Source organism: Procambarus clarkii, chromosome 79 (genome assembly GCF_040958095.1).
Source record: "Procambarus clarkii isolate CNS0578487 chromosome 79, FALCON_Pclarkii_2.0, whole genome shotgun sequence".
Lineage (NCBI taxonomy): Eukaryota > Metazoa > Arthropoda > Malacostraca > Decapoda > Cambaridae > Procambarus > Procambarus clarkii.
In genome coordinates this window covers 516,846-538,970 of record NC_091228.1, presented here as the reverse complement: position 1 = coordinate 538,970, position 22,125 = coordinate 516,846, and the positions used below count along the sequence as shown (strand labels likewise).

The window sequence follows — 22,125 nt, the reverse complement described above, 5'->3', positions numbered from 1 at the left end:
GAAAACCATGGCTCACACAGAACATTTTTTCCCCCTTGGACCTTAAAACCCTGGCTCACACAGATCATTTTTTCCCCTACCACATGCGTGATTTTGGACCTGAAAACCATGGCTCACACAGAACATTTTTTCCCCCAGAAAAAAAAATGTTCTGTGTGTTGCCATCCCCACTACTACCGTGAGTACCTCAGTGTTACTGTGAGTACCTCAGTGTTACTGTGAGTATCTCAGTGTTACCGTGAGTACCTCAGTGTTACTGTGAGTACCTCAGTGTTACCGTGAGTACCTCAGTGTTACTGTGAGTACCTCAGTGTTACGGTGAGTACCTCAGTGTTACGGTGAGTACCTCAGTGTTACTGTGAGTACCTCAGTGTTACTGTGAGTAACTCAGTGTTACTGTGAGTACCTCAGTGTTACCGTGAATACCTCCGTGTTACTGTGGTACCCCAGTGTTACCGTGAGTACCTCAGTGTTACGGTGAGTACCTCAGTGTTACGGTGAGTACCTCAGTGTTACTGTGAGTACCTCAGTGTTACTGTGAGTACCTCAGTGTTACCGTGAGTACCTCAGTGTTACTGTGGTACCCCAGTGTTACCGTGAATACCTCAGTGTTACGGTGAGTACCTCAGTGTTACGGTGAGTACCTCGGTGTTACTGTGAGTACCTCAGTGTTACTGTGAGTACCTCAGTGTTACTGTGAGTACCTCAGTGTTACTGTACTCACCTATTTGGGCTTGCGGGGGTTGAGCTTTGGCTCTTTGGTCCCGCCTCTCAACTGTCAATCAACTGGTGTACAGATTCCTGAGCCTACTGGGCTCTATCATATCTACATTTAAAATTGTGTATGAAGTCAGCCTCCACCACATCACTGCCTAATGCATTCCATCCGTTAACTACTCTGACACTGAAAAAGTTCCTTCTAACGTCTCTGTGGCTCATGTGGGTACTCAGTTTCCACCTGTGTCCCCTTGTTCGCGTCCCACCAGTGTTGAATAGTTTATCCTTGTTTACCCGGTCGATTCCTCTGAGGATTTTGTAGGTTATGATTATGTCTCCCCTTACTCTTCTGTCTTCCAGTGTCGTAAGGTGCATTTTCCGCAGCCTTCCCTCGTAACTCATGCCTCTTAGTTCTGGGACTAGTCTAGTGGCATACCTTTGGACTTTTTCCAGCTTCGTCTTGTGCTTGACAAGGTACGGGCTCCATGCTGGGGCCGCATACTCCAGGATTGGTCTTACATATGTGGTGTACAAGATTCTGAATGATTCCTTACACAGGTTCCTGAACGCTGTTCTGATGTTAGCCAGCCTCGCATATGCCGCAGACGTTATTCTTTTTATGTGGGCTTCAGGAGACAGGTTTGGTGTGATATCAACTCCTAGATCTTTCTCTCTGATCGTTTCATTAAGTACTTCATCTCCTATTCTGTATCCTGTGTTTGGCCTCCTATTTCCACCACCTAGTTTTTTTTTTTTTTTTTTTTTTTTTTTGAGATATATACAAGAGTTGTTACATTCTTGTACAGCCACTAGTACGCGTAGCGTTTCGGGCAAGTCCTTAATCCTATGGTCCCTGGAATACGATCCCCTGCCGCGAAGAATCGTTTTTTCATCCAAGTTTCATTACTTTGCATTTACTCGGGTTGAACTTCATGAACTGTGAGTACCTCAGTGTTACTGTGAGTACCTCAGTGTTATGGTGAGTACCTCAGTGTTACTGTGAGTACCTCAGTGTTACTGTGAGTACCTCAGTGTTATCGTGAGTACCTCGGTGTTACTGTGAGTACCTCAGTGTTACCGTGAGTACCTCAGTGTTACGGTGAGTACCTCAGTGTTACGGTGAGTACCTCAGTGTTACTGTGAGTACCTCAGTGTTACTGTGAGTACTTCAGTGTTACTGTGAATACCTCAATGTTACTGTGAGTACCTCAGTGTTACCGTGAGTACCTCAGTGTTACTGTGAGTAGCTCAGTGTTACCGTGAGTACCTCAGTGTTACTGTGAGTACCTCAGTGTTACTGTGAGTACCTCAGTGTTACTGTGAGTACCTCAGTGTTACCATGAGTACCTCAGTGTTACGGTGAGTACCTCAGTGTTACGGTGAGTACCTCAGTGTTACTGTGAGTACCTCAGTGTTACTGTGAGTACTTCAGTGTTACTGTGAGTACGTCATTGTTACTGTGAGTACCTCAGTGTTACTGTGAGTACCTCAGTATTACTGGGAGTACCTCAGTGTTACTGTGAGTACCTCAGTGTTACTTTGAATACCTCAGTGTTACTGTGAGTACCTCAGTGTTACTGTGAGTACCTCAGTGTTACGGTGAGTACCTCAGTGTTACTGTGAGCACCTCAGTTTTACGGTGAGTACCTCAGTGTTACGGTGAGTACCTCAGTGTTACGGTGAGTACCTCAGTGTTACGGTGAGTACCTCAGTGTTACTGTGAGCACCTCAGTGTTACTGTGAATACCTCAGTATTACGGTGAGTACCTCATTGTTACTGTGAGTACCTCAGTGTTACTGTGAGTACCTCAGTGTTACTGGGAGTACCTCAGTGTTACTGTGAGTACCTCAGTGTTACTTTGAATACCTCAGTGTTACTGTGAGTACCTCAGTGTTACTGTGAGTACCTCAGTGTTACGGTGAGTACCTCAGTGTTACTGTGAGCACCTCAGTGTTACGGTGAATACCTCAGTGTTACTGTGAGTACCTCAGTGTTACGGTGAGTACCTCAGTGTTACGGTGAGTACCTCAGTGTTACTGTGAGTACCTCAGTGTTACTGTGAATACCTCAGTGTTACGGTGAGTACCTCAGTGTTACTGTGAGTACCTCAGTGTTACTGTGAGTAACTCAGTGTTACCGTGAGTACCTCAGTGTTACTGTGAGCACCTCAGTGTTACTGTGAATACCTCAGTATTACGGTGAGTACCTCAGTGTTACTGTGAGTACCTCAGTGTTACCGTGAGTACCTCAGTGTTACTGTGAGCACCCTAGTGTTACGGTGAGTACTTCAGTGTTACGGTGAGTCCCTGAGTGTTACTGTGATTTCCACACAATTGGTCACCTTCAAGTATTCTTAATCCTTTGAAAAAGCTGAAGATTTTACATCAACTAATGGGTAACATAAACTATTGAGTGACAAACTAATGGGTTAAATAAACTAATGGGTTAAATAAACTAATGGTTTACATAAACTAATGGTTTATATAAACTATTGGGTTTACATAAACTATTGGGTTTACATAACCTAATGGGTTACATAAGCTAAACTAACGGGGTTACATAAACTAATGGTTTACGCAAACTAATGGGATACATAAACTGATGGGTTTATATAAACTAATGGGTTACATAAACTAATGGGTTTCATAGACTAATGGGCTATGTAAACTAATGTGTTACATAAACTAATGGTTTACATAAACTAATGGGTTACATATACTAATGGGCTATGTAAACTAATGGGTTACATAAACTAATAGTTTACATAAACTAATAGGTTACATATACTAATGGGTTATGTAAACTAATGTGTTTATGTAAACTAATGGGTTATATAAACTAATGGGTTTACATAAACTAATGGGTTGCATAAACTAATGTGTTACAGAATCTAATGGGTTCACATAAACTAATATGGTTATATAAACTAATGGGTTACGTAAACTAAGGGGTTTACATAAATTAATGGGTTACATAAACTAATGGGTTACATAAACTAATGGGTTACAGAAACTAATGGGTTCACATAAACTAATGGGTTGCATAAACTAATGTGCTACAGAATCTAATGGGTTCACATAAACTAATATGGTTATATAAACTAATGGGTTACGTAAACTAAGGGGTTTACATAAATTAATGGGTTACTTAAACTAATGGGTTACATAAACTAATGGGTTACAGAAACTAATGGGTTCACATAAACTAATGGGTTTATGTAAACTAATGGGTTACATAAACTAATAGGTTTACATAAACTAATGGGTTACATAAACTAATGGGGTACAGAAACAAATGGGTTCACATAAACTAATGGGTGACATAAACTTATGGGTTTATGTAAACTAATGGGTTACATAAACTAATGGGGTTTACATAAACTAATGGGATACATAAACTAATGGGATACAGAAACAAATGGGTTCACATATACTAATGGGTTACATAAACTTAAGGGTTTATATAAACTAATGAGTTACATAAACTAATGGGTTACATAAACTAATAGGTTACAAAAACTAATGGGTTCGTAAACTAATGGGTTATATAAACTAATTGGTTGTGTAAAGTAATGGGTTACATAAACTAATAGGTTACATAAACTAAAGAGTTACGTAAACTAATGGGTTACATAAGCTAATGGGTTACATAAACTAATGGGTTACATAAACTAATGGGTTACATAAACTAATGGGTTATGTAAACTAATGGGTTACATAAATTAATGGGGTATACTGTGATAAGTGGTGAATTCCTCCAGACACCGACACAATATACAAGAAAGGTTCTCATTGCAGATCTCCGGGTGTAAGGAGGTGGAGGTGCAGGCATCGGAGCTGAGGATCATTGACTGCGACGTGTACAGTCTCAAGGCCTCGGCCATCGTCACTGAGGAAGGTACTGGAGTGGAAATTAAAAAGGACGCCTCAGTCTCCATCACCCGAAACGCCGTGACCTTCAAAACTATCTACGAAGACGCTTACATGAAGCCGAACCTTCCTTACTCCCTCAAGGTTGGTAATTATAATTGTAAAAATGTGTTAGAACAAAGTTATGTTCATGTTTTATTATTCACTAAATATTGTCGATTTGGCTTGCTGTGCAACACATTTTATAGTTCATTGATTTCCATCTTCTGGGCGTTCAACACCGCCTATTGTTGCTACTGGTGGATGGACACGACAAGACTGTTGCTACTGGGGGATGGACACGAGAAGACTGTTGCTATTGGGAGATGGACACGACAAGACTGATGCTATTGGGAGATGGACATGACAAGACTGTTGCTACTGGGAGATGGACACGACTAGACTGTTGGACGTGTCACCTATGTGTGTAAATGTGATCACACACGTGTATAACAAAAAAATTCGTTTACGTCATTATTTACAGTTTTTAACCCAAAACTATTATAACCCTACACTATTAACTCCGCCAGCAAGAATAATAGACTGACACGTTCATACTAACCAGTTAATGAAATGACTGAGCAATAGATAAATAATAGCTGTTAATATTACTGTACATCAACTTAAACACAATAAATATAGATAATTAAATAATTCAGTCATCAAGTACCAAAAGAATATTAAGAAATGTTGACACAGGGATAACATTGGGATGACGAATATCAGTACGTAGTGTGAACATAGACACGACATACAGTATCACTTAATCCAGAACGACAACGTTTTAGATCAGTTTGACAGCACGTCAGTCCGGCGCTGGGTGGTGTGGCGAGCAGGACGCTTCTCTTTGCCTATCCAGTTGTTACTTGGCCGGTGTGGGGTTTGTTGACAACCCGGCATGATGTGCGGGCCTTGGTGTGGCTGCTGGCGTGACTTGAAAGTGGCCGTGTCGGCCTGCAGTATGGGGAAGCCTGTGCCACCTGTCGTCAGGCCTGGAATTTTCCAGTAATACTTCCTACCAAGCAGTAGAAGTGGTGATTTTGGACATGTTACGTGTTTCTTTGGAGGCTGTGTGTGGTGTGTAGCTGCTTGCTGGGGGACGTGCGATTGTGAAGTTTGGCTCCTCAGTGGTATACCGTGATCTCGTCACGTGCTATGATGGGGGCACTTTCCCTCTTCTTGATAATGGTGGATCAGTGACTTTCTCTGGTCGCTGTCCTATGACGATGTATGTGGCAGTGCATGGGGCACCCTTCGAGTTCCTTGAGGACCTTCTACGTCGGTACTTTGCCCGTTTTTGGCGGGTTCTTCATGTGCGGATGAACGCCGTCCCCACCGGGAGGTAGAATCGGGTCCCGTGTGGACCCACACTCTCACCATGCGCCTTAGGGATCATATACTGTCCTCCATCATGCTGTTGCGCTTCCCTCTTTGTTTGTTTCATACGGGCCAGCTCCAGATGTGTTTCAAGTGTGACCTACAGGGCCACCAGGCTGCAGGGTGTGAGGTCCACCGGGGTCACCCCTATTAACCTCTTCTGGGAGGAGGATTCTCCCCCGTTGTCGACCTCGGACCCGTCAATGGGTGCTGGGATTTGTGTGTTGATTCCCTACTGTCTGCTGCCCCGGTGTCGGATCCTGCGGCTCGTCTTGGTGCAGATGTAGGTGTTGACGTGGAGGTTAGTGTGGCCCCGCCACGACCATCCCTGCCCCAGCTGCCTCACCCCGCCCCGTCTCAGCCGCATCTGCCTACTATGTTCCAGGATACGGTGTCTCCTGTCGCTCTGGCTGTCCGCGAGGGGTTGTCTCCTGCAGTGTGTGGTCCGGTGGCTCCGGTTGTTAAAGCTGTGGTTCTCGGGGGTCGTTCTTTACAAGCACACCTGCCGGAGAGTTCTGTTGTGGTGCAGGAAGATGGGAGTGATAGCTCGAACGACCGGCGGCCTGTCTCGATATGATCGAAGCGGGTTCAGAGTGTGTCTCCCCATCGTGGTGAGCCTTGGGAGGAGGTGGAGAAGTATGGTGCTCCGGCGTCCCCCGCCGTCGGTGACGGGGCTGTGAGGGGCTCCGAGTTGCTTCCTGTGCCCCCACCTCCTGTGTCTATTGCTATTGGATCCCCGCAGTGCGAAGTTTTCCCTGATGATCAGGATCTTGTCATGGTGCTGAGAAGGGATGTGCGCCAGGGGTCCTCGGCTCCTGTGCCCGGTGGCGGGGACGATGCCGTGCCTGCGTCCCCTGCGGTTCCCCCGGTCAGGGGCGGGAGCCTTGTCCCGGCTGCCGGGTACGTGATCCGTGAGGGACAGGTGTTGCGACTTTCTCGGGATGTCTGGTGCCTTATTTTGATAATTACTTACTTCGGGTTCAATTCATAGTGAACATAACACAACACTCCCTAGGAACTTGCTAGTTGACAATACAAAAATCCTGGAGTCGGCCACTGACCTAAGACGACTACAAATCCTGGCAGCTATACTAAAATGAGAGAAAAAATCACTTATAAATATATTGAATAACTACTTCGCTTCCCTGGCAACACTTAGATGCAGAACTCACCTACATCACGGGGTAACTACCACATCTCTACCGGATTCTTACCGCCCACAGAGAGTACTAGTCCTATGCAACGCCTTACCCAATATATGATTGCCCCTTTTCCCTTACTCTTACCTTATTTCCCTATTCCTTACCCTACGTTTCATTGCCCCCATACACCTCTGACGCCACTGTTGCAGGCGGCAACAGTGGCGTCGAAGGAGATTACCTAAGGCTTCAATTCATCCCCTTACACATGTGTATTTAATCCGAAATTGCTCCTTGTTTATTAATTCCTTAAGATTGCTCTCCTTGGCACTGACGAAGAGAAAATAAGTTAGAAGCATAAAAAAACTAGCACTTTAAGATTAACAACGCCAGCATTGCGGTCATATTTAACCAAATATGCTTAAAGTAACGCCTGCTGCCCAAATATACAAACATTATCACATATTTGTGTACAATTATATGTGATCTTTAACCAGAGTCTTCCTCTTACTAACATAGCTGATAGGAAACAGCTGAGGTAAGGTCCCAGCAAACAATTTTAGGTTGCCACAACATATCAGGAAAGTATTTGAAAGGATTGGAAACGTTTGTTTTATCGTATCAGATACGGATTAGTGTGTGGACTTAAATAGGTTTCCAAAACTTATAACCAAAACCTACGTATCTAACACTAATTTGAGATATTGTGGCAACTATACAATCCTAATACGAGTCATTCATAATCCATTCATATACCAATATGAATCTCTTGTGAAAGGTTTGAGCCTATAATCTGAACCCTTTTCACATCCTTGTGTTTAAAGTTAAATTTCTTGAAATTAAATTATATTATTTTATATTATATTATTTTTATTATATTTTATTTTATATTATATTATTATTTTCAATTTAAATATTAAAACCAATTTAAGGGTAAAAAAAATTTAATAATTTATATTTCTTTTATTATTTACTAACAATTATAATTATTTACTAACGGAGAGAAGGGAGGCTGTACGGTGGACAGTGGCGGCTGTGGCGGACAGTGGCGGCGGTGGCGGATAGTAGCGGCAGGCGGACAGTGGCGGCGGGCGGACAGTGGTGGCAGGCGGACAGTGGCGGCTGTGGCGGCGGTGGTTGACAGTGGCGGCGGTGGTGGATAGTGGCGGCGGGCGGACAGTGGCGGCTGTGGCGGCTGTGGCGGCGGTGGTGGCGGTGGTGGACAGTGGCGGCGGGCGGACAGTGGCGGCGGTGGTGGACAGTGGTGCGGGCAGACAGTGGCGGCGGGCGGACAGTGGTGGCGGTGGCGGATAGTGGCGGCGGGCGGACAGTGGCGGCTGTGGCGGCGGTGGACAGTGGCGCGGGCGGACAGTGGTGGCGGGCGGACAGTGGCGGCGGTGGCGGACAGTGGCGGCGGTGGCGGATAGTGGCGGCGGGCGGACAGTGGTGGCGGGCGGACAGTGGCGGCGGTGACGGATAGTGGTGGCGGGCGGACAGTGGCGGCTGTGGTGGTGGTGGACAGTGGCGGCGGGCGGACAGTGGCGGCGGTGGTGGACAGTGGCGTGGGCGGACAGTGGCGGCGGTGGTGGACAGTGGCGGCGGGCGGACAGTGGTGTCGGTGGCGGATAGTGGCGGCGGGCGGACAGTGGCGGCTGTGGCGGACAGTGGCGGCGGTGGTGGACAGTGGCGGCACGCAGACAGTGGCGGCATGCGGACAGTGGCGGCTGTGGCGGAGAGTGGCGGCGGTGGCGGACAGTGGCGGCATGCGGACAGTGGCGCATGCGGACAGTGGCGGCGGGCGGACAGTGGCGGCGGCAGGCGGACAGTGGTGGCGGTGGCGGACAGTGGTGGCGGTGGCGGACAGTGGTGGCGGTGGCGGACAGTGGTGCCGGTGGCTGACAGTGGTGGCGGTGGCGGACAGTGGCAGCTGTGGCGGACAGTGGCGGCGGTGGTGGACAGTGGCGGCGGTGGTGGACAGTGGCGGCATGCGGACAGTGGCGGCATGCGGACAGTGGCGGCGGTGGTGGACAGTAGCGGCATGCGGACAGTGGCGGCATGCGGACAGTGGCGGCTGTGGCGGACAGTGGCGGCGGTGGTGGACAGTGGCGGCATGCGGACAGTGGCGGCGGGCGGACAGTGGCGGCGGCGGGCGGACAGTGGTTGCGGTGGCGGACAGTGGTGGCGGTGGCGGACAGTGGTGGCGGTGGCGGATAGTGGCGGCGGGCGGACAGTGGCGGCTGTGGCGGACATTGGCGGCGGTGGCGGACAGTGGCGGCGGGCGAACAGTGGCGGCTGTGGCGGACAGTGGCGGCGGTGGTGGACAGTGGCGGCATGCGGACAGTGGTGGCGGGCAGACAGTGGCGGCGGCGGGTGGACAGTGGTGGCGGTGGCGGACAGTGGTGGCGGTGGCGGACAGTGGTGGCGGTGGTGGACAGTGGTGGCGGTGGCGGACAGTGGCGGCGCTGGTGGACAGTGGTGGCGGTGGCGGACAGTGGTGGCGGTGGCGGACAGTGGTGGCGGTGGTGGACAGTGGTGGCGGTGGCGGACAGTGCTGGCGGTGGCGGATAGTGGCGGCGGGCGGACAGTGGCGGCTGTGGCGGACAGTGGCGGCGGTGGTGGAGAGTGGCGGCGGGCGGACAGTGGCGGCTGTGGCGGACAGTGGCGGCTGTGGCGGACAGTGGCGGCGGGCGGACAGTGGCGGCGGCGGGCGGACAGTGGTGGCGGTGGCAGACAGTGGTGGCAGTGGCGGACAGTGGTGGCGGTGGCGGACAGTGGTGGCGGTGGCGGACAGTGGTGGCGGGCGGACAGACGCGGCGGTGGCGGACAGTGGCGGCGGTGGCGGGCGGTAGTGGCGGGCAGTAGTGGTGGGCGGTGGCGGGCGGCGGCGGCTGTGATGGGTGGTGGCGATCGGCGGTGGTGGGGGCTAGTGGCGGTTGGCGGTGGCGGCTTGCGGTGGCGACTGTGGCAACGGGCGGTGACGGCTGATAGCGGGCAGTGGTGGCGGCTGGTGGCAGGTGGTGGCGGTGGTGGCGGCTGGTGGTGGCGGCTGGTGGCGGGCGGTGGCAGCTGGTGGCGGTGGTGGCGGCTAGTGGTGACGGCTGGTGGCAGTGGCAGCTGATGGCGGCTGGTGGTGGCGGTGATGGCGGCTGGTGGTGGCGGGTGGCGGCTGGCGGTGGCGACTGTGGCTACGGGCGGTGGTGGCTGGTGGCAGGCAGTGGTGGCGGCTGGTGGTGGTGGCAGCTGGTGGCGGGCGGTGGCGGCTGGTGGCGGTGGCAGCTGATGGTGGCTGGTGGTGGCGGTGATGGCGGCTGGTGGTGGTGGTGGCGGTGATGGCGGCTGGTGGCGGGCGGTGGCGGCTGGTGGCGGTGGCAGCTGATGGTGCCTGGTGGTGGCGGGTGGCGGCTGGTGGTGGCGGTGGTGGGTGGTGCGCGGCTGGTGGTGGGTGGTGGCGGTGGTGGGTGGCGGCTGGTGGTGGTGGGTAGTGGCGGCGGATGGCGGCGGGTGGCGGCTGGTGGCGGCCAGCTGGGACACACCCTTCACCACTGAAGGTCTGAGCACAACTAACCATATGTCTCTCTCACAACCAGCCCAGTGTTGGCAGCTGGCGCTCTCAAAACGTTTCCTTTAAAGATTGTATATTATCTTTGAACAACAAGTTTGATTATCAAGGAAATAATGCAAATATTATTGTCACATTAATACTGTGCAATATCTTATTACATTCCTGCTAAATAATTATAATTTGAAACAGGACAAAAAATACAACATATATATAAAAACCAACATTAGAGATCATGAGGCCTAGGCCTATCTGTGACCACACATCCTGCTTCCCTGGCCAGTTACCCTCTCACACCTCACACTCTTAACTCTCTCATAATCACTCTCACTCTCAATCACTCTTACGCACTATTACTCACTCTTACTCTCAATCACTCTTACGCACTATTACTCACTCTTACTCTCAGTCATCCTTACTCACTCTCATACTCACTCTTACTCTCTGTCACTCTTACTCTCTGTCACTCTTACTCTCTGTCACTCTTACTCTCTGTCACTCTTACTCTGCCACTCTTACTCTGTCACTCTTACTCTCTGTCTTTCTTACTCTCTGTCACTCTTACTCTCTGTCACTCTTATTCTCTGTCACTCTTACTCTCTGTCACTCTTACTAACTCTCAGTCACCCTTACCCATTCATACTCACTCTTACTCTCATACTCTTACTCTCAATCACTCTTACTCTCATACTCTTACTCTCAATCACTCTTACTCTCAATCACTCTTACTCTCAATCACTCTTACTCCCAATCACTCCTACTCCCAATCACTCCTACTCTCAATCACTCTTACTCTCATTCTTACTCTTACTCTTACTCTTACTCCCAATCACTCTTACTCTCAATCACTCTTCTCATTCTTACTCTTACTCTCACTCTTACTCCCAATCACTCTTACTCCCAATCACTCTTACTCTCAATCACTCTTACTCTCATTCTTACTCTTACTCACTCTTACTCTCAATCACTCATATTCTCATTCTTACTCCTACTCTCACTCTTACTCCTACTCTCACTCTTACTCCTACTCCCAATCACTCTTACTCCCAATCACTCTTACTCCCAATCACTCTTACTCCCAATCACTCTTACTCTCAATCACTCTTACTCTCAATCACTCTTACTCTCAATCACTCTTACTCTCACTCTTACTCTCAATCACTCTTACTCTCACTCTTACTCTCAATTACTCTTACTCTCACTAACTCTCAATCACTCTTACTCACTCTCATACTCACTCTCATACTCACTCGTACTTTCATACTCACTCTTACTCTCTGTCACTCTTACTCTCATACTCACTCTTACTCTCTGTCACTCTTACTCTCTGTCACTCTTACTCTCTGTCACTCTTACTCTCTGCCACTCTTACTCTGTCACTCTTACTCTCTGTCACTCTTACTCTCTGTCACTCTTACTCTCTGTCACTCTTACTCTCTGTCACTCTTACTCACTCTCAGTCACCCTTACCCATTCATACTCTTTCTCTCATACTCTTACTCTCAATCACTCTTACTCTCAATCACTCTTACTCCCAATCACTCCTACTCCCAATCACTCCTACTCTCAATCACTCTTACTCTCATTCTTACTCTTACTCACTCTTACTCTCACTCTTACTCTTACTCCCAATCACTCTTACTCCCAATCACTCTTACTCTCAATCACTCTTACTCTCATTCTTACTCTCAATCACTCATATTCTCATTCTTACTCCTACTCTCACCCTTACTCCTACTCCCAATCACTCTTACTCCCAATCACTTACTCCCAATCACTCTTACTCTCAATCACTCTTACTCTCAATCACTCTTACTCTCAATCACTCTTACTCTCAATCACTCTTACTCTCACTAACTCTCACTCTCATTCTCAATCACTCCTACTCTCACTCTAACTCTCAATCACTCTTACTCTCATACTCACCCTTACTCTCAATCACTTTTACTCTCACTCTGTCACCCTCTCAATCACTCTTACTCACTCTTACTTTTACTCACTCTTACTCACACTTACACACTCTCACTCACCTTCAGTCACTCTTACCCACTCTCTCTCACTCTTACTCACTCTAGTTAATAAGAACACGCCAATATAAGACAACAAAACGTTTTCAGATTCTTTCACACCACTTTCCAGCAACTTTTATAATTTATATAAATTATCATAGGGAATAATGCATAAATTATATATTTAAACATGATATTAGTGTTTAGTGGAAAGCATAAGGAGTCAAATTGTGTTAAAAAGAGCGATTTTTAGAATATTTGGAAAACTCTTTTTTTCTGATCATATTATAACTAAATGGATTTTGAACGTTTCACTGAGCCAATAAATATCATTCACAATTTATTAATGAATTTTACAAAAAAAACACCATAAATTTTATATTTAAACATGTAAAAACTATTTGTAATACATTAGGAACAAAATAGTTGTAGAAAAATAATTTATTATAAAACCTTTGTGTTTGGATTTTTTGATTAAAAGCTTCTCAAAGGCTCTCCTGCACCATTCTCAATGCAAATCATTCCCACGCCTATGGGAAGAGATAGACGAACGTTTTCTAGATGATTTGTGTTTGCTGGGGTGGCATATCGATCACACTCATAACTCGTGTACACTAATGGGACACACCTGCCTTATTGTCCAGGCTGATTTTAAAAATTATTGGAAATCTTGTTTACAAATGTACCTCGTGTGTCTTGTCCCTCAATAAAATCCATAGCAAATTTTATTTTGTTTACTTCAATCGTCTTGTTTTTTGTTTTGTTTTTGCACATTTGCATCATGAACAATATCCAGGAGTGTTTTACTGTTCAGCCCACAGGCGTGCAGAACAGTCTTCGAGAATTGGTGCCTTTTTCATACATACTTACATAGCAATCAGCCATTATTCACTGTTATTTTACCTAGGATAAGCGTTAATTGTTAATTATGTTACGTTAAAATACAGATCATTGTGATAACTCAACAGGAGATGGTAATTATTGTATATACTTGGTAACTCTTACTTCAAGTTCTGTGTCGATTTTCCTAGATACTTTGTGATCTTACTGACTCATCAAGTATCAACTTGTTTACAATTCCAAGGCCAAATAATCTATCGCGTGTAAAATACAAACTTAAAAAATATATGGTGTTAAGCCATACAGCAGAACACTGTCCTGGCAACCTACAGTCTTCCAGGACTAAGCTAGTCATCAGAGATGCCAGTGATGGCATCTAAGATACTGTTAACTTAATAAAATTAATATGTAAAGTCGATTGTGATGGTCTCTTCACAATCGACTTGAGAATAGTCCAGGATGGACCGAAACGTCGTCGTCCCTTCACTTTCTAGTGAGGGGGTTTGGTCAACATATTTCAACCACGTTATTGTGACTCCTTGTCTGCATAATATCTAAACCTCCAGAACTTCTTTAACATGTTGCAGGTGAGGGCTGAGAAGCCAGACGGCACTCCGGCAGGTGGTGTCCCCATGGAGGTGTGTGCAGCTGGTCGCTGCACCAACATGACCACAGCACCAGATGGTCTCTTCACAACAGTCTTGCCAGTCTACAACACCAAGAGAGTTTACGTAAGTGTCTTCTTGACTTAATTATTATTATAATGTTTAGTCAGTAAACAATTATTATTATAACGTTTAGTCAGTAAACAATTATTATTATAACGTTTAGTCAGTAAACAATTATTATTATAACGTTTAGTCAGTAAACAATTATTATTATAACGTTTAGTCAGTAAACAATTATTATTATAACGTTTAGTCAGTAAACAATTATTATTATAACGTTTAGTCAGTAAACAATTATTATTATAACGTTTAGTCAGTAAACAATAATTATTATAACGTTTAGTCAGTAAACAATTATTATTATAGTTTCTAATATAAATTCCAAGTGTTGTTCAGTTTCTCAACATAACTTTACAGTAAAAGTCTGAAGCACTTTTAACAACACTTAATTTTTGTTGACAGGTGAGCTTTACATCAAGAGGACGGAGGGTATTAGTGATATTTTTTTTTAGCTCAGATATGAAAGGAAGGCAGAACATAGTACTACTAGTTTGTTGTTGTTGTTAAAGATTTGCTACTCGGAACAAAAAGTTCCAAGTAGCACGGGCTATGGTGAGCCCGTAGTGGACTGTACTACTAGTGTTGAAACAGGTTTAAGATGAAAGAAATTTCCTTTAGCTTGATAATAGGCAAAGTTGATAAAATGTAAAAGGTAACCAAGGCGAGAGAAAGACTTGTAAATAATAGAAATTTCAGAATAAAAAACTGAAGGTCACTGATGTGTTGGACGTGGAGGAAGAGAGACAAGAACACTTTTCTTGAGAAAGTGGATGGTAGGAAATGAAGTAAATATATGTACCATTGTGCTTAAAATTGCGGCACACAGAGAAAGACAAACCGGACACAGAGCTGTGAACTTGAACGTCTGGGAAAGGAGGAATGGAATTAGATTACAATTATACTTAGAAATTGATAGGAGGAGCCAGATTGTTAAGAGAGGAGAGGAAAGGCTAGAAAAAGACGGTTATGAGCCCATAGAACAAAACTGTCATCAACATAGGCAAACCAGGGAGAGGGACGAGTATCAACAGTGGGAAGAAGAAGAGGTTCAAATACTCTGTATATTGATTGGCAAGAACAAGGGAGAGGACGGAACTCATAGTTTATAGGAAGACAAAGAAAAGCACGAAACAATGGGTACAAACTGGACGTTTAGATTCAGGAAAGGCCTGGGTAAATACAGGTTTGAGAATAGATTTGTTGATTTATAAAAGACATTACTTATAAATAAAATACAAGTGGGATCAATGAATATAAACATGAATGGACGAGTTGTGTAGCATAAATATGAGCTGCCTCACATGGGACAACATGCCTTGTGCAGTCCCATATATTACTGTGTTCGTTAGTTCTGTGTTGACACATATTTGAATCTTGACTTCTGAGCTTGTGCTCGTTACCTCTGTGCCGGTGGTTCACGGTAGTTGTGTTGCCTCGTTACTTCGGTGCTGGTGGTTCACGGTAGTTGTGTTGCTCGTTACTTCTGTGATGGTGGTTCACGGTAGTTGTGATGCTCGTTACTTCTGTGATGGTGGTTCACGGTAGTTGTGATGCTCGTTACTTCTGTGATGGTGGTTCACGGTAGTTGTGTTGCTCGTTACTTCTGTGCTGGTGGTTCACGGTAGTTGTGATGCTCGTTACTTCGGTGCTGGTGGTTCACGGTAGTTGTGTTGCTCGTTACTTCTGTGCTGGTGGTTCACGGTAGTTGTGTTGCTCGTTACTTCTGTGCTGGTGGTTCACGGTAGTTGTGTTGCTCGTTACTTCTGTGCTGGTGGTTCACGGTAGTTGTGATGCTCATTACTTCTGTGCTGGTGGTTCACGGTAGTTGTGATGCTCGTTACTTCGGTGCTGGTGGTTCACGGCAGTTGTGATGCTCGTTACTTCTGTGCTGGTGGTTCACGGTAGTTGTGTTGCTCGTTACTTCTGTGCTGGTGGTTCACGGTAGTTGTGTTGCTCGTTACTTCTGTGCTGGTGGTTCACGGTAGTTGTGATGCTCGTTACTTCTGTGCTGGTGGTTCACGGTAGTTGTGATGCCTCGTTACTTCGGTGCTGGTGGTTCACGGTAGTTGTGTTGCCTCGTTACTTCGGTGCTGGTGGTTCACGGTAGTTGTGTTGCTCGTTACTTCTGTGCTGGTGGTTCACGGTAGTTGTGATGCCTCGTTACTTCGGTGCTGGTGGTTCACGGTAGTTGTGTTGCCTCGTTACTTCTGTGCTGGTGGTTCACGGTAGTTGTGATGCCTCGTTACTTCGGTGCTGGTGGTTCACGGTAGTTGTGTTGCTCGTTACTTCTGTGCTGGTGGTTCACGGTAGTTGTGATGCCTCGTTACTTCGGTGCTGGTGGTTCACGGTAGTTGTGATGCCTCGTTACTTCGGTGCTGGTGGCTCACGGTAGTTGTGTTGCCTCGTTACTTCGGTGCTGGTGGTTCACGGTAGTTGAGTTGCTCGTTACTTCGGTGCTGGTGGTTCACGGTAGTTGTGTTGCTCGTTGTGTGCTACCATTCACTCTCGGTTTCTTGGAACATTTTCTTAAAGTGTAGTTGTTACTGTGTACCAGGTTTCTAAGACCGCTTTTCTTCGTCTTGTGTGCTGTTCTATATGTTCTCTGAATGTGAGAGTTTGACTATTGATAGCCGGTTGATCTTTCCATGAGAGCTTGGCTTTTGGTATTGCAGCTTCGGTCACCGGCAAAGCTTCTGCCCACCTGTTCAAGGTTATACTCAACTGCTGTTTTGTTTCCAAAACGTTTGGATTATTGCAAATGACTGCAAGAACTGGCAGAGATGCACAGCCCAAGAGTGCTGTATGCTATTAGGAGTTCCTGGACACTCATGGCCGTCCTCCTTGCCATCTGCAGCTTTTTCTATAGAGCTTAAAGTAGAGTTTACCTTTATAATGCGGGTATCAGACTGTCATACATCCATATGAGAGCCAGAGTAAATAAGAGCATGCAAATAAAACTTTAAAGAATATGGTAAAAATAGTCTTAGGGTCCAAAGACCTCAAAAAAGTAATTTTCTTCCACTCTTAAATAGGATGACTTTATAAACTTCATAATTTAATGTAAAAAATCACAATAACTGTATGAAAATTTGACGTCCATCTCACATGTCTGAAAAGAAATGAGGATGTGGACGGACCAAAACGTTGTCGGTAACTTCTTTTTCCAGCGTGTGGGACGAGTGTCATCAATGTGTAATGATTCCATCCCTCCACGTCCCTACTTTCCAGCCAACAAATACTTCACAAAAAGTTCAGGTTACCGGGGATATCACACCTCGTATAGCAGCTACTTTGTGTGCTGGGATCTGTGTGGCTCCATCGGGCTTCGCTGGTGGCGCCTCGGAACACCCTGTAGGTTCTCCTGTAACAGTCTGGCTCGTGGTTAAGAAGCCCGGCTGAATACTGTCTGTGGTCTCGTGCCAAGCATATGCTTGTTGTACTTGGAGACGTGTAATACTTTATTCTGGGAGTGTAAGTCTGCCCTGAACTCTGCGGCTTTTTGTGAAGAAAGTGAAGACCCAATGCACGTGTAAGTGCATTACAAACCAAATGGGGGGTTACTAACTACTTTGATGTTGGTGCAGTGAAATCAATAGGTTGACCAAGGTTCATCGATCACGGGTCGCCGAAGGGATGTTTTCCTCGGGGTTACCATTTTTTTCAGGCAGCTCACTCGACCGTCCAAGTTGGTTGGGCATCATTCTTCCCTCCCCTCCCCACCCTCCCGTCCCATCCCAAATCCTTATGCTGACCCCTTCCCAGTGTTATATAGTCATAATAAAATGGGTTGCGCTTTCCCCTGATACCTTTCCTCCCCTTCCTCCTGCACCTCGTAGACAGCCAGACTGAGTTTCCTTCTTGCTAGGTAAGGCTGGGCCTCGGGGAGTGGGCCTCGGAGGCTTCGTGCAACAGTGGGCCTCGGAGGGTGGGTCTCGGAGGCTTCATGCAATTACCTAAGGCTTGTTAACCTACTGAAATTTACCAGATAACACCAAAAAGTGAGAGCAAGCTTGAGTACACTGGGTTTGACTTTTCCAAAAGGATTTAGTGATCATTGTGTAGTATGCTAAAGTGTGTTTAACTCTCCTCAGATAAAGGCCCTGAACTCCCGGGCGAATATGCATCAGTCAGAGTTCTCGAAGACCCTGGAGCACTCATTCTCTCCCTCTAGCTCGTCGCTGTTGATCCACGCCCCGGAGGGCAAGCTCAAGTGTGTGCCTGGAGAGGCCCAAGACCACCTCCTGCCAGTCCTCTTCTCCGCCTCCGACCAGACCTCCGCCATCTTTACTGTCCAGGTAATTGTAAGGAAATTTAACGCTGTCTACCTGACATGTGTTATGCTCAAGGAAATTGGTGCCTTCGTGTTTGTTCGTAATGATCATAAATTAAGTATTAACACTGCACAATAGATCTGATCTCCATAGGTTATTAGTGGCAAAGTATCTCATTAACTCTGAGTATCGTAAGGTTCAATGGCAACATTTGTGCAATATAGTTTTACTCTTTTAGTAATAGTACATGATCCTAAAGTGATTTTTGATGTTACTGTAATTACAAAGTATGTGAACCCATAAGTATTGTGGCCATAAATCAATTTAATTACTTAGCAGAGGAAAATGAGTAAAACTGAATGAACCAGCCATGCAAGTTATATGCTCGAGGGGATTGTTATAGAGAGGTAAATATACTTTTTTGGCATGAATACACTTGACTTAAAATGGGAAAAAATAACACAATTAGTATAACTACATTATATTTATTTTGGTTAATCATGTACAATTATTAATTATTTAAAAAATTTCATCCAACATGCTTTTCCTTGTAGCAGGCCGCAGGCCCATATATCCACTACAGCCTGTTGGCCATCCACTCCTTGCAGTAACTGGTTTGTTTCTTAATAAAAAGTCCGCCTCTGTTCCGGCAATATTCACCACCCATGTTGGGGGGTTTTGACCCTGCTGACCCTCACCAGGATGCAACCCCCACAGTTACCTAACTCCCAGATACTTATTTACTGCTAGGTGAACAGAGTCATCAGGTGAAAGGAACCATACCAAACCATTTCTGTCCTGGCTGGGGCTTACCCCGGGATCCTCAATTGTTTAGCTGGAAGAGTTCTAAGGAATGTTAGATATAAAATTTGTTTAATGAAATATACAACTTAAAATTCTCATTGACCATTAGACCTGCATATGAAGCTACTTGCTTGCGTCAGGTTGTGTCTCGCGGGAAGGTCCAGTACCAGGGCAGCCAGGAGTACCAGCTGACCAGCTGGGCCTAACACTCTACTATTACTTCAGGTTGTGTCTCGCGGGAAGGTCCAGTACCAGAGCAGCCAGGAGTACCAGCTGACCAGCGGGGCCTAACACTCTACTATTACTTCAGGTTGTGTCTCGCGGGAAGGTCCAGTACCAGAGCAGCCAGGAGCACCAGCTGACCAGTGGGGTCTAACATTCTACTATTACTTCAGGTTGTGTCTCGCGGGAAGGTCCAGTACCAGGGCAGCCAGGAGTACCAGCTGACCAGCGGGGCCTAACACTCTACTATTACTTCAGGTTGTGTCTCGCGGGAAGGTCCAGTACCAGGGCAGCCAGGAGTACCAGCTGACCAGCGGGGAGCTGCCCATCAGTGTGGAGCACCTGGTGGAGCCTCTCCCCCCTCCCCTCCCCAACACCATCAGGGGAGTCGTCAACATCAATATCAACATTCCTCCAACTGCATCTCCCAAGGTCAAGGTCTGTATAAGGATTATATTTGCTTTTTAGTAAGTCTACTCAGTAAGGATAATTTGTTTAAGATAATGATAGACGTTTGCAACATTTTCCTGCTGCGAGTCGTTCAACTTCCCCACTTTAAGGATGCACAAATAACCTTGAGAGATTGCTAGCAGTTTTCTTACTAAGCTTTCATTGTTTATTAACCAAACCTTTAACTTCAAGATTATCTGAACTGTCATTCTACGTGCAAATTTCTTGAATATACGAGAAATATTACATGCATGAATTTCTTCATAAATATATTATATTTTTGGAGAAACTTACCAAAAAGCCACAGTGCTTCAATGAAAGTGAAGACACAATGCACGTGTAAAGGGGCCTCGTAGCCTGGTGGATAGCGCGCAGGACTCGTAATTCTGTGGCGCGGGTTCGATTCCCGCACGAGGCAGAAACAAATGGGCAAAGTTTCTTTCATCCTGAATGCCCCTGTTACCTAGCAGTAAATAGGTACCTGGGAGTTAGTCAGCTGTCACGGGCTGCTTCCTGGGGGTGGAGGCCTGGTCGAGGACCGGGTCGCGGGGACACTAAAAAGCCCCAAAATAATCTCAAGATAACCTCAAGATAACCAAGATAAATGCATTACAAACCAAATTTTCGGATGTAACCCACATTCTTTCTCACAAGCAGCTGTATACAATGTTCTGAATAAGTGTCCAGAAGTTTGTGTTTTTATGTCTGGCAGAGCGCCTCACTTGGCGTTCATCATAAGACATCGTTGTTATCATCCTCCCCAGGAGCCAGGGACTCCCCAGGGACCTCCTAGGGGACTCTCCAGGGACCTCCTAGGGGACTTCCCAGGGATCTCCTAGGGGACTCCCCAGGGACCTGCTAGGGGACTCCCCAGGGACCTCCTAGGGGACTCCCCAGGGACCTCCTAGGGGACTCCCAGGGACCTCTCCAGGGACTCACCGGGACTCCCCTAGAGACTCACCAAGGGATGTCGAAGTTTCAGAATAATGCTCAATTACCTGATTTCTGGGAACTGTGGGGCAGGGTTCTGTGGAATCACTATCCCTACTCTGGACACCACGTCTGTGCTCATATGACTTACTGAGATTAGTTAGTTTTACTTCGAGAAAATTCTCGAAGAAAATATTCGAGGAATAATATTATTAGAGGGAAAATAATAATATTAGAGGGAAAACATTAATATTAAAATATTAGTTGGAACCAGACCCTCTGATATTTTACAAGTGTAAATTATTATGTATTTCTCCCGCCTGCGCTCTAAAGGTGCGTTCTTCAACCTCTTTATACCTGCGAACTGCCGACGGCCTGTTGACGGCCAAGACAGAAATAAAACGTCATTGCTATGAAATAATACTACTGTATATGTAGATAGTATTTTATATATTAAAATGTTATAAAATTAAAATTATTAGTGTGACATCTACTGCTGCTTCTTTGTCAGAACATTTGACACACACATGGCAGGAGCGTTGTATGTGGGAGACGAAGTGCTCCATTAACATTGTGACGTTCAGGAGAGGAGGGATTATACTCTTGAGTCAACACACCTGCGGTCATTTTTTTTTTTGCCATAATATATCCTTATTTTTTTATATACCATGAATACTGAATGTGAAAATCAAACTATTGAAACTATTATGTGAAAATACACAGGTCGAAATTAGTAAAGTAGCGCTATAATACAGTCAGCAAAACACCGCCTGGAAGAAGAGTTACACCGCGTGTGTGGCCGCTGGTCTGGGGAGGTCCTCAACATGTTCCCTCCAGCCTTACATGGTCGTGTACTGAGCACTCAACTGTGGCTTGTTGTAGGTGGACACAACTGTGGCTTGTTGTAGGCGGACACAACTGTGGCTTGTTGTAGGCGGACACAACTGTGGCTTGTAGTAGGCGGACACAACTGTGGCTTGTTGTAGGCGGACACAACTGTGGCTTGTTGTAGGCGGACACAACTGTGGCTTGTTGTAGGCGGACACAACTGTGGCTTGTTGTAGGCAGGCACAACTGTGGCTTGTTGTAGGCGGCCACAATTGTACCTTGTTGTAGGCGGACACAACTGTGGCTTGTTGTAGGCGGACACAACTCTGGCTTGTTGTAGAC

The 22,125-nt window shown here is 46.2% G+C and overlaps 1 protein-coding gene across 1 annotated transcript in view; it reads left to right on the top strand.

Moving 5' to 3' along the window:
• LOC138357549 (pregnancy zone protein-like) overlaps positions 1-22,125 on the top strand; it is a 657,491-nt gene that overhangs the window by 121,735 nt on the left and 513,631 nt on the right. Inside the window, exons 7-10 of the mRNA XM_069314408.1 lie at positions 4,516-4,731; positions 14,138-14,281; positions 18,370-18,573; positions 19,834-20,013. Coding sequence (XP_069170509.1) covers positions 4,516-4,731; positions 14,138-14,281; positions 18,370-18,573; positions 19,834-20,013 — 744 coding nt within the window. The remainder of the gene's footprint in view (positions 1-4,515; positions 4,732-14,137; positions 14,282-18,369; positions 18,574-19,833; positions 20,014-22,125) is intronic.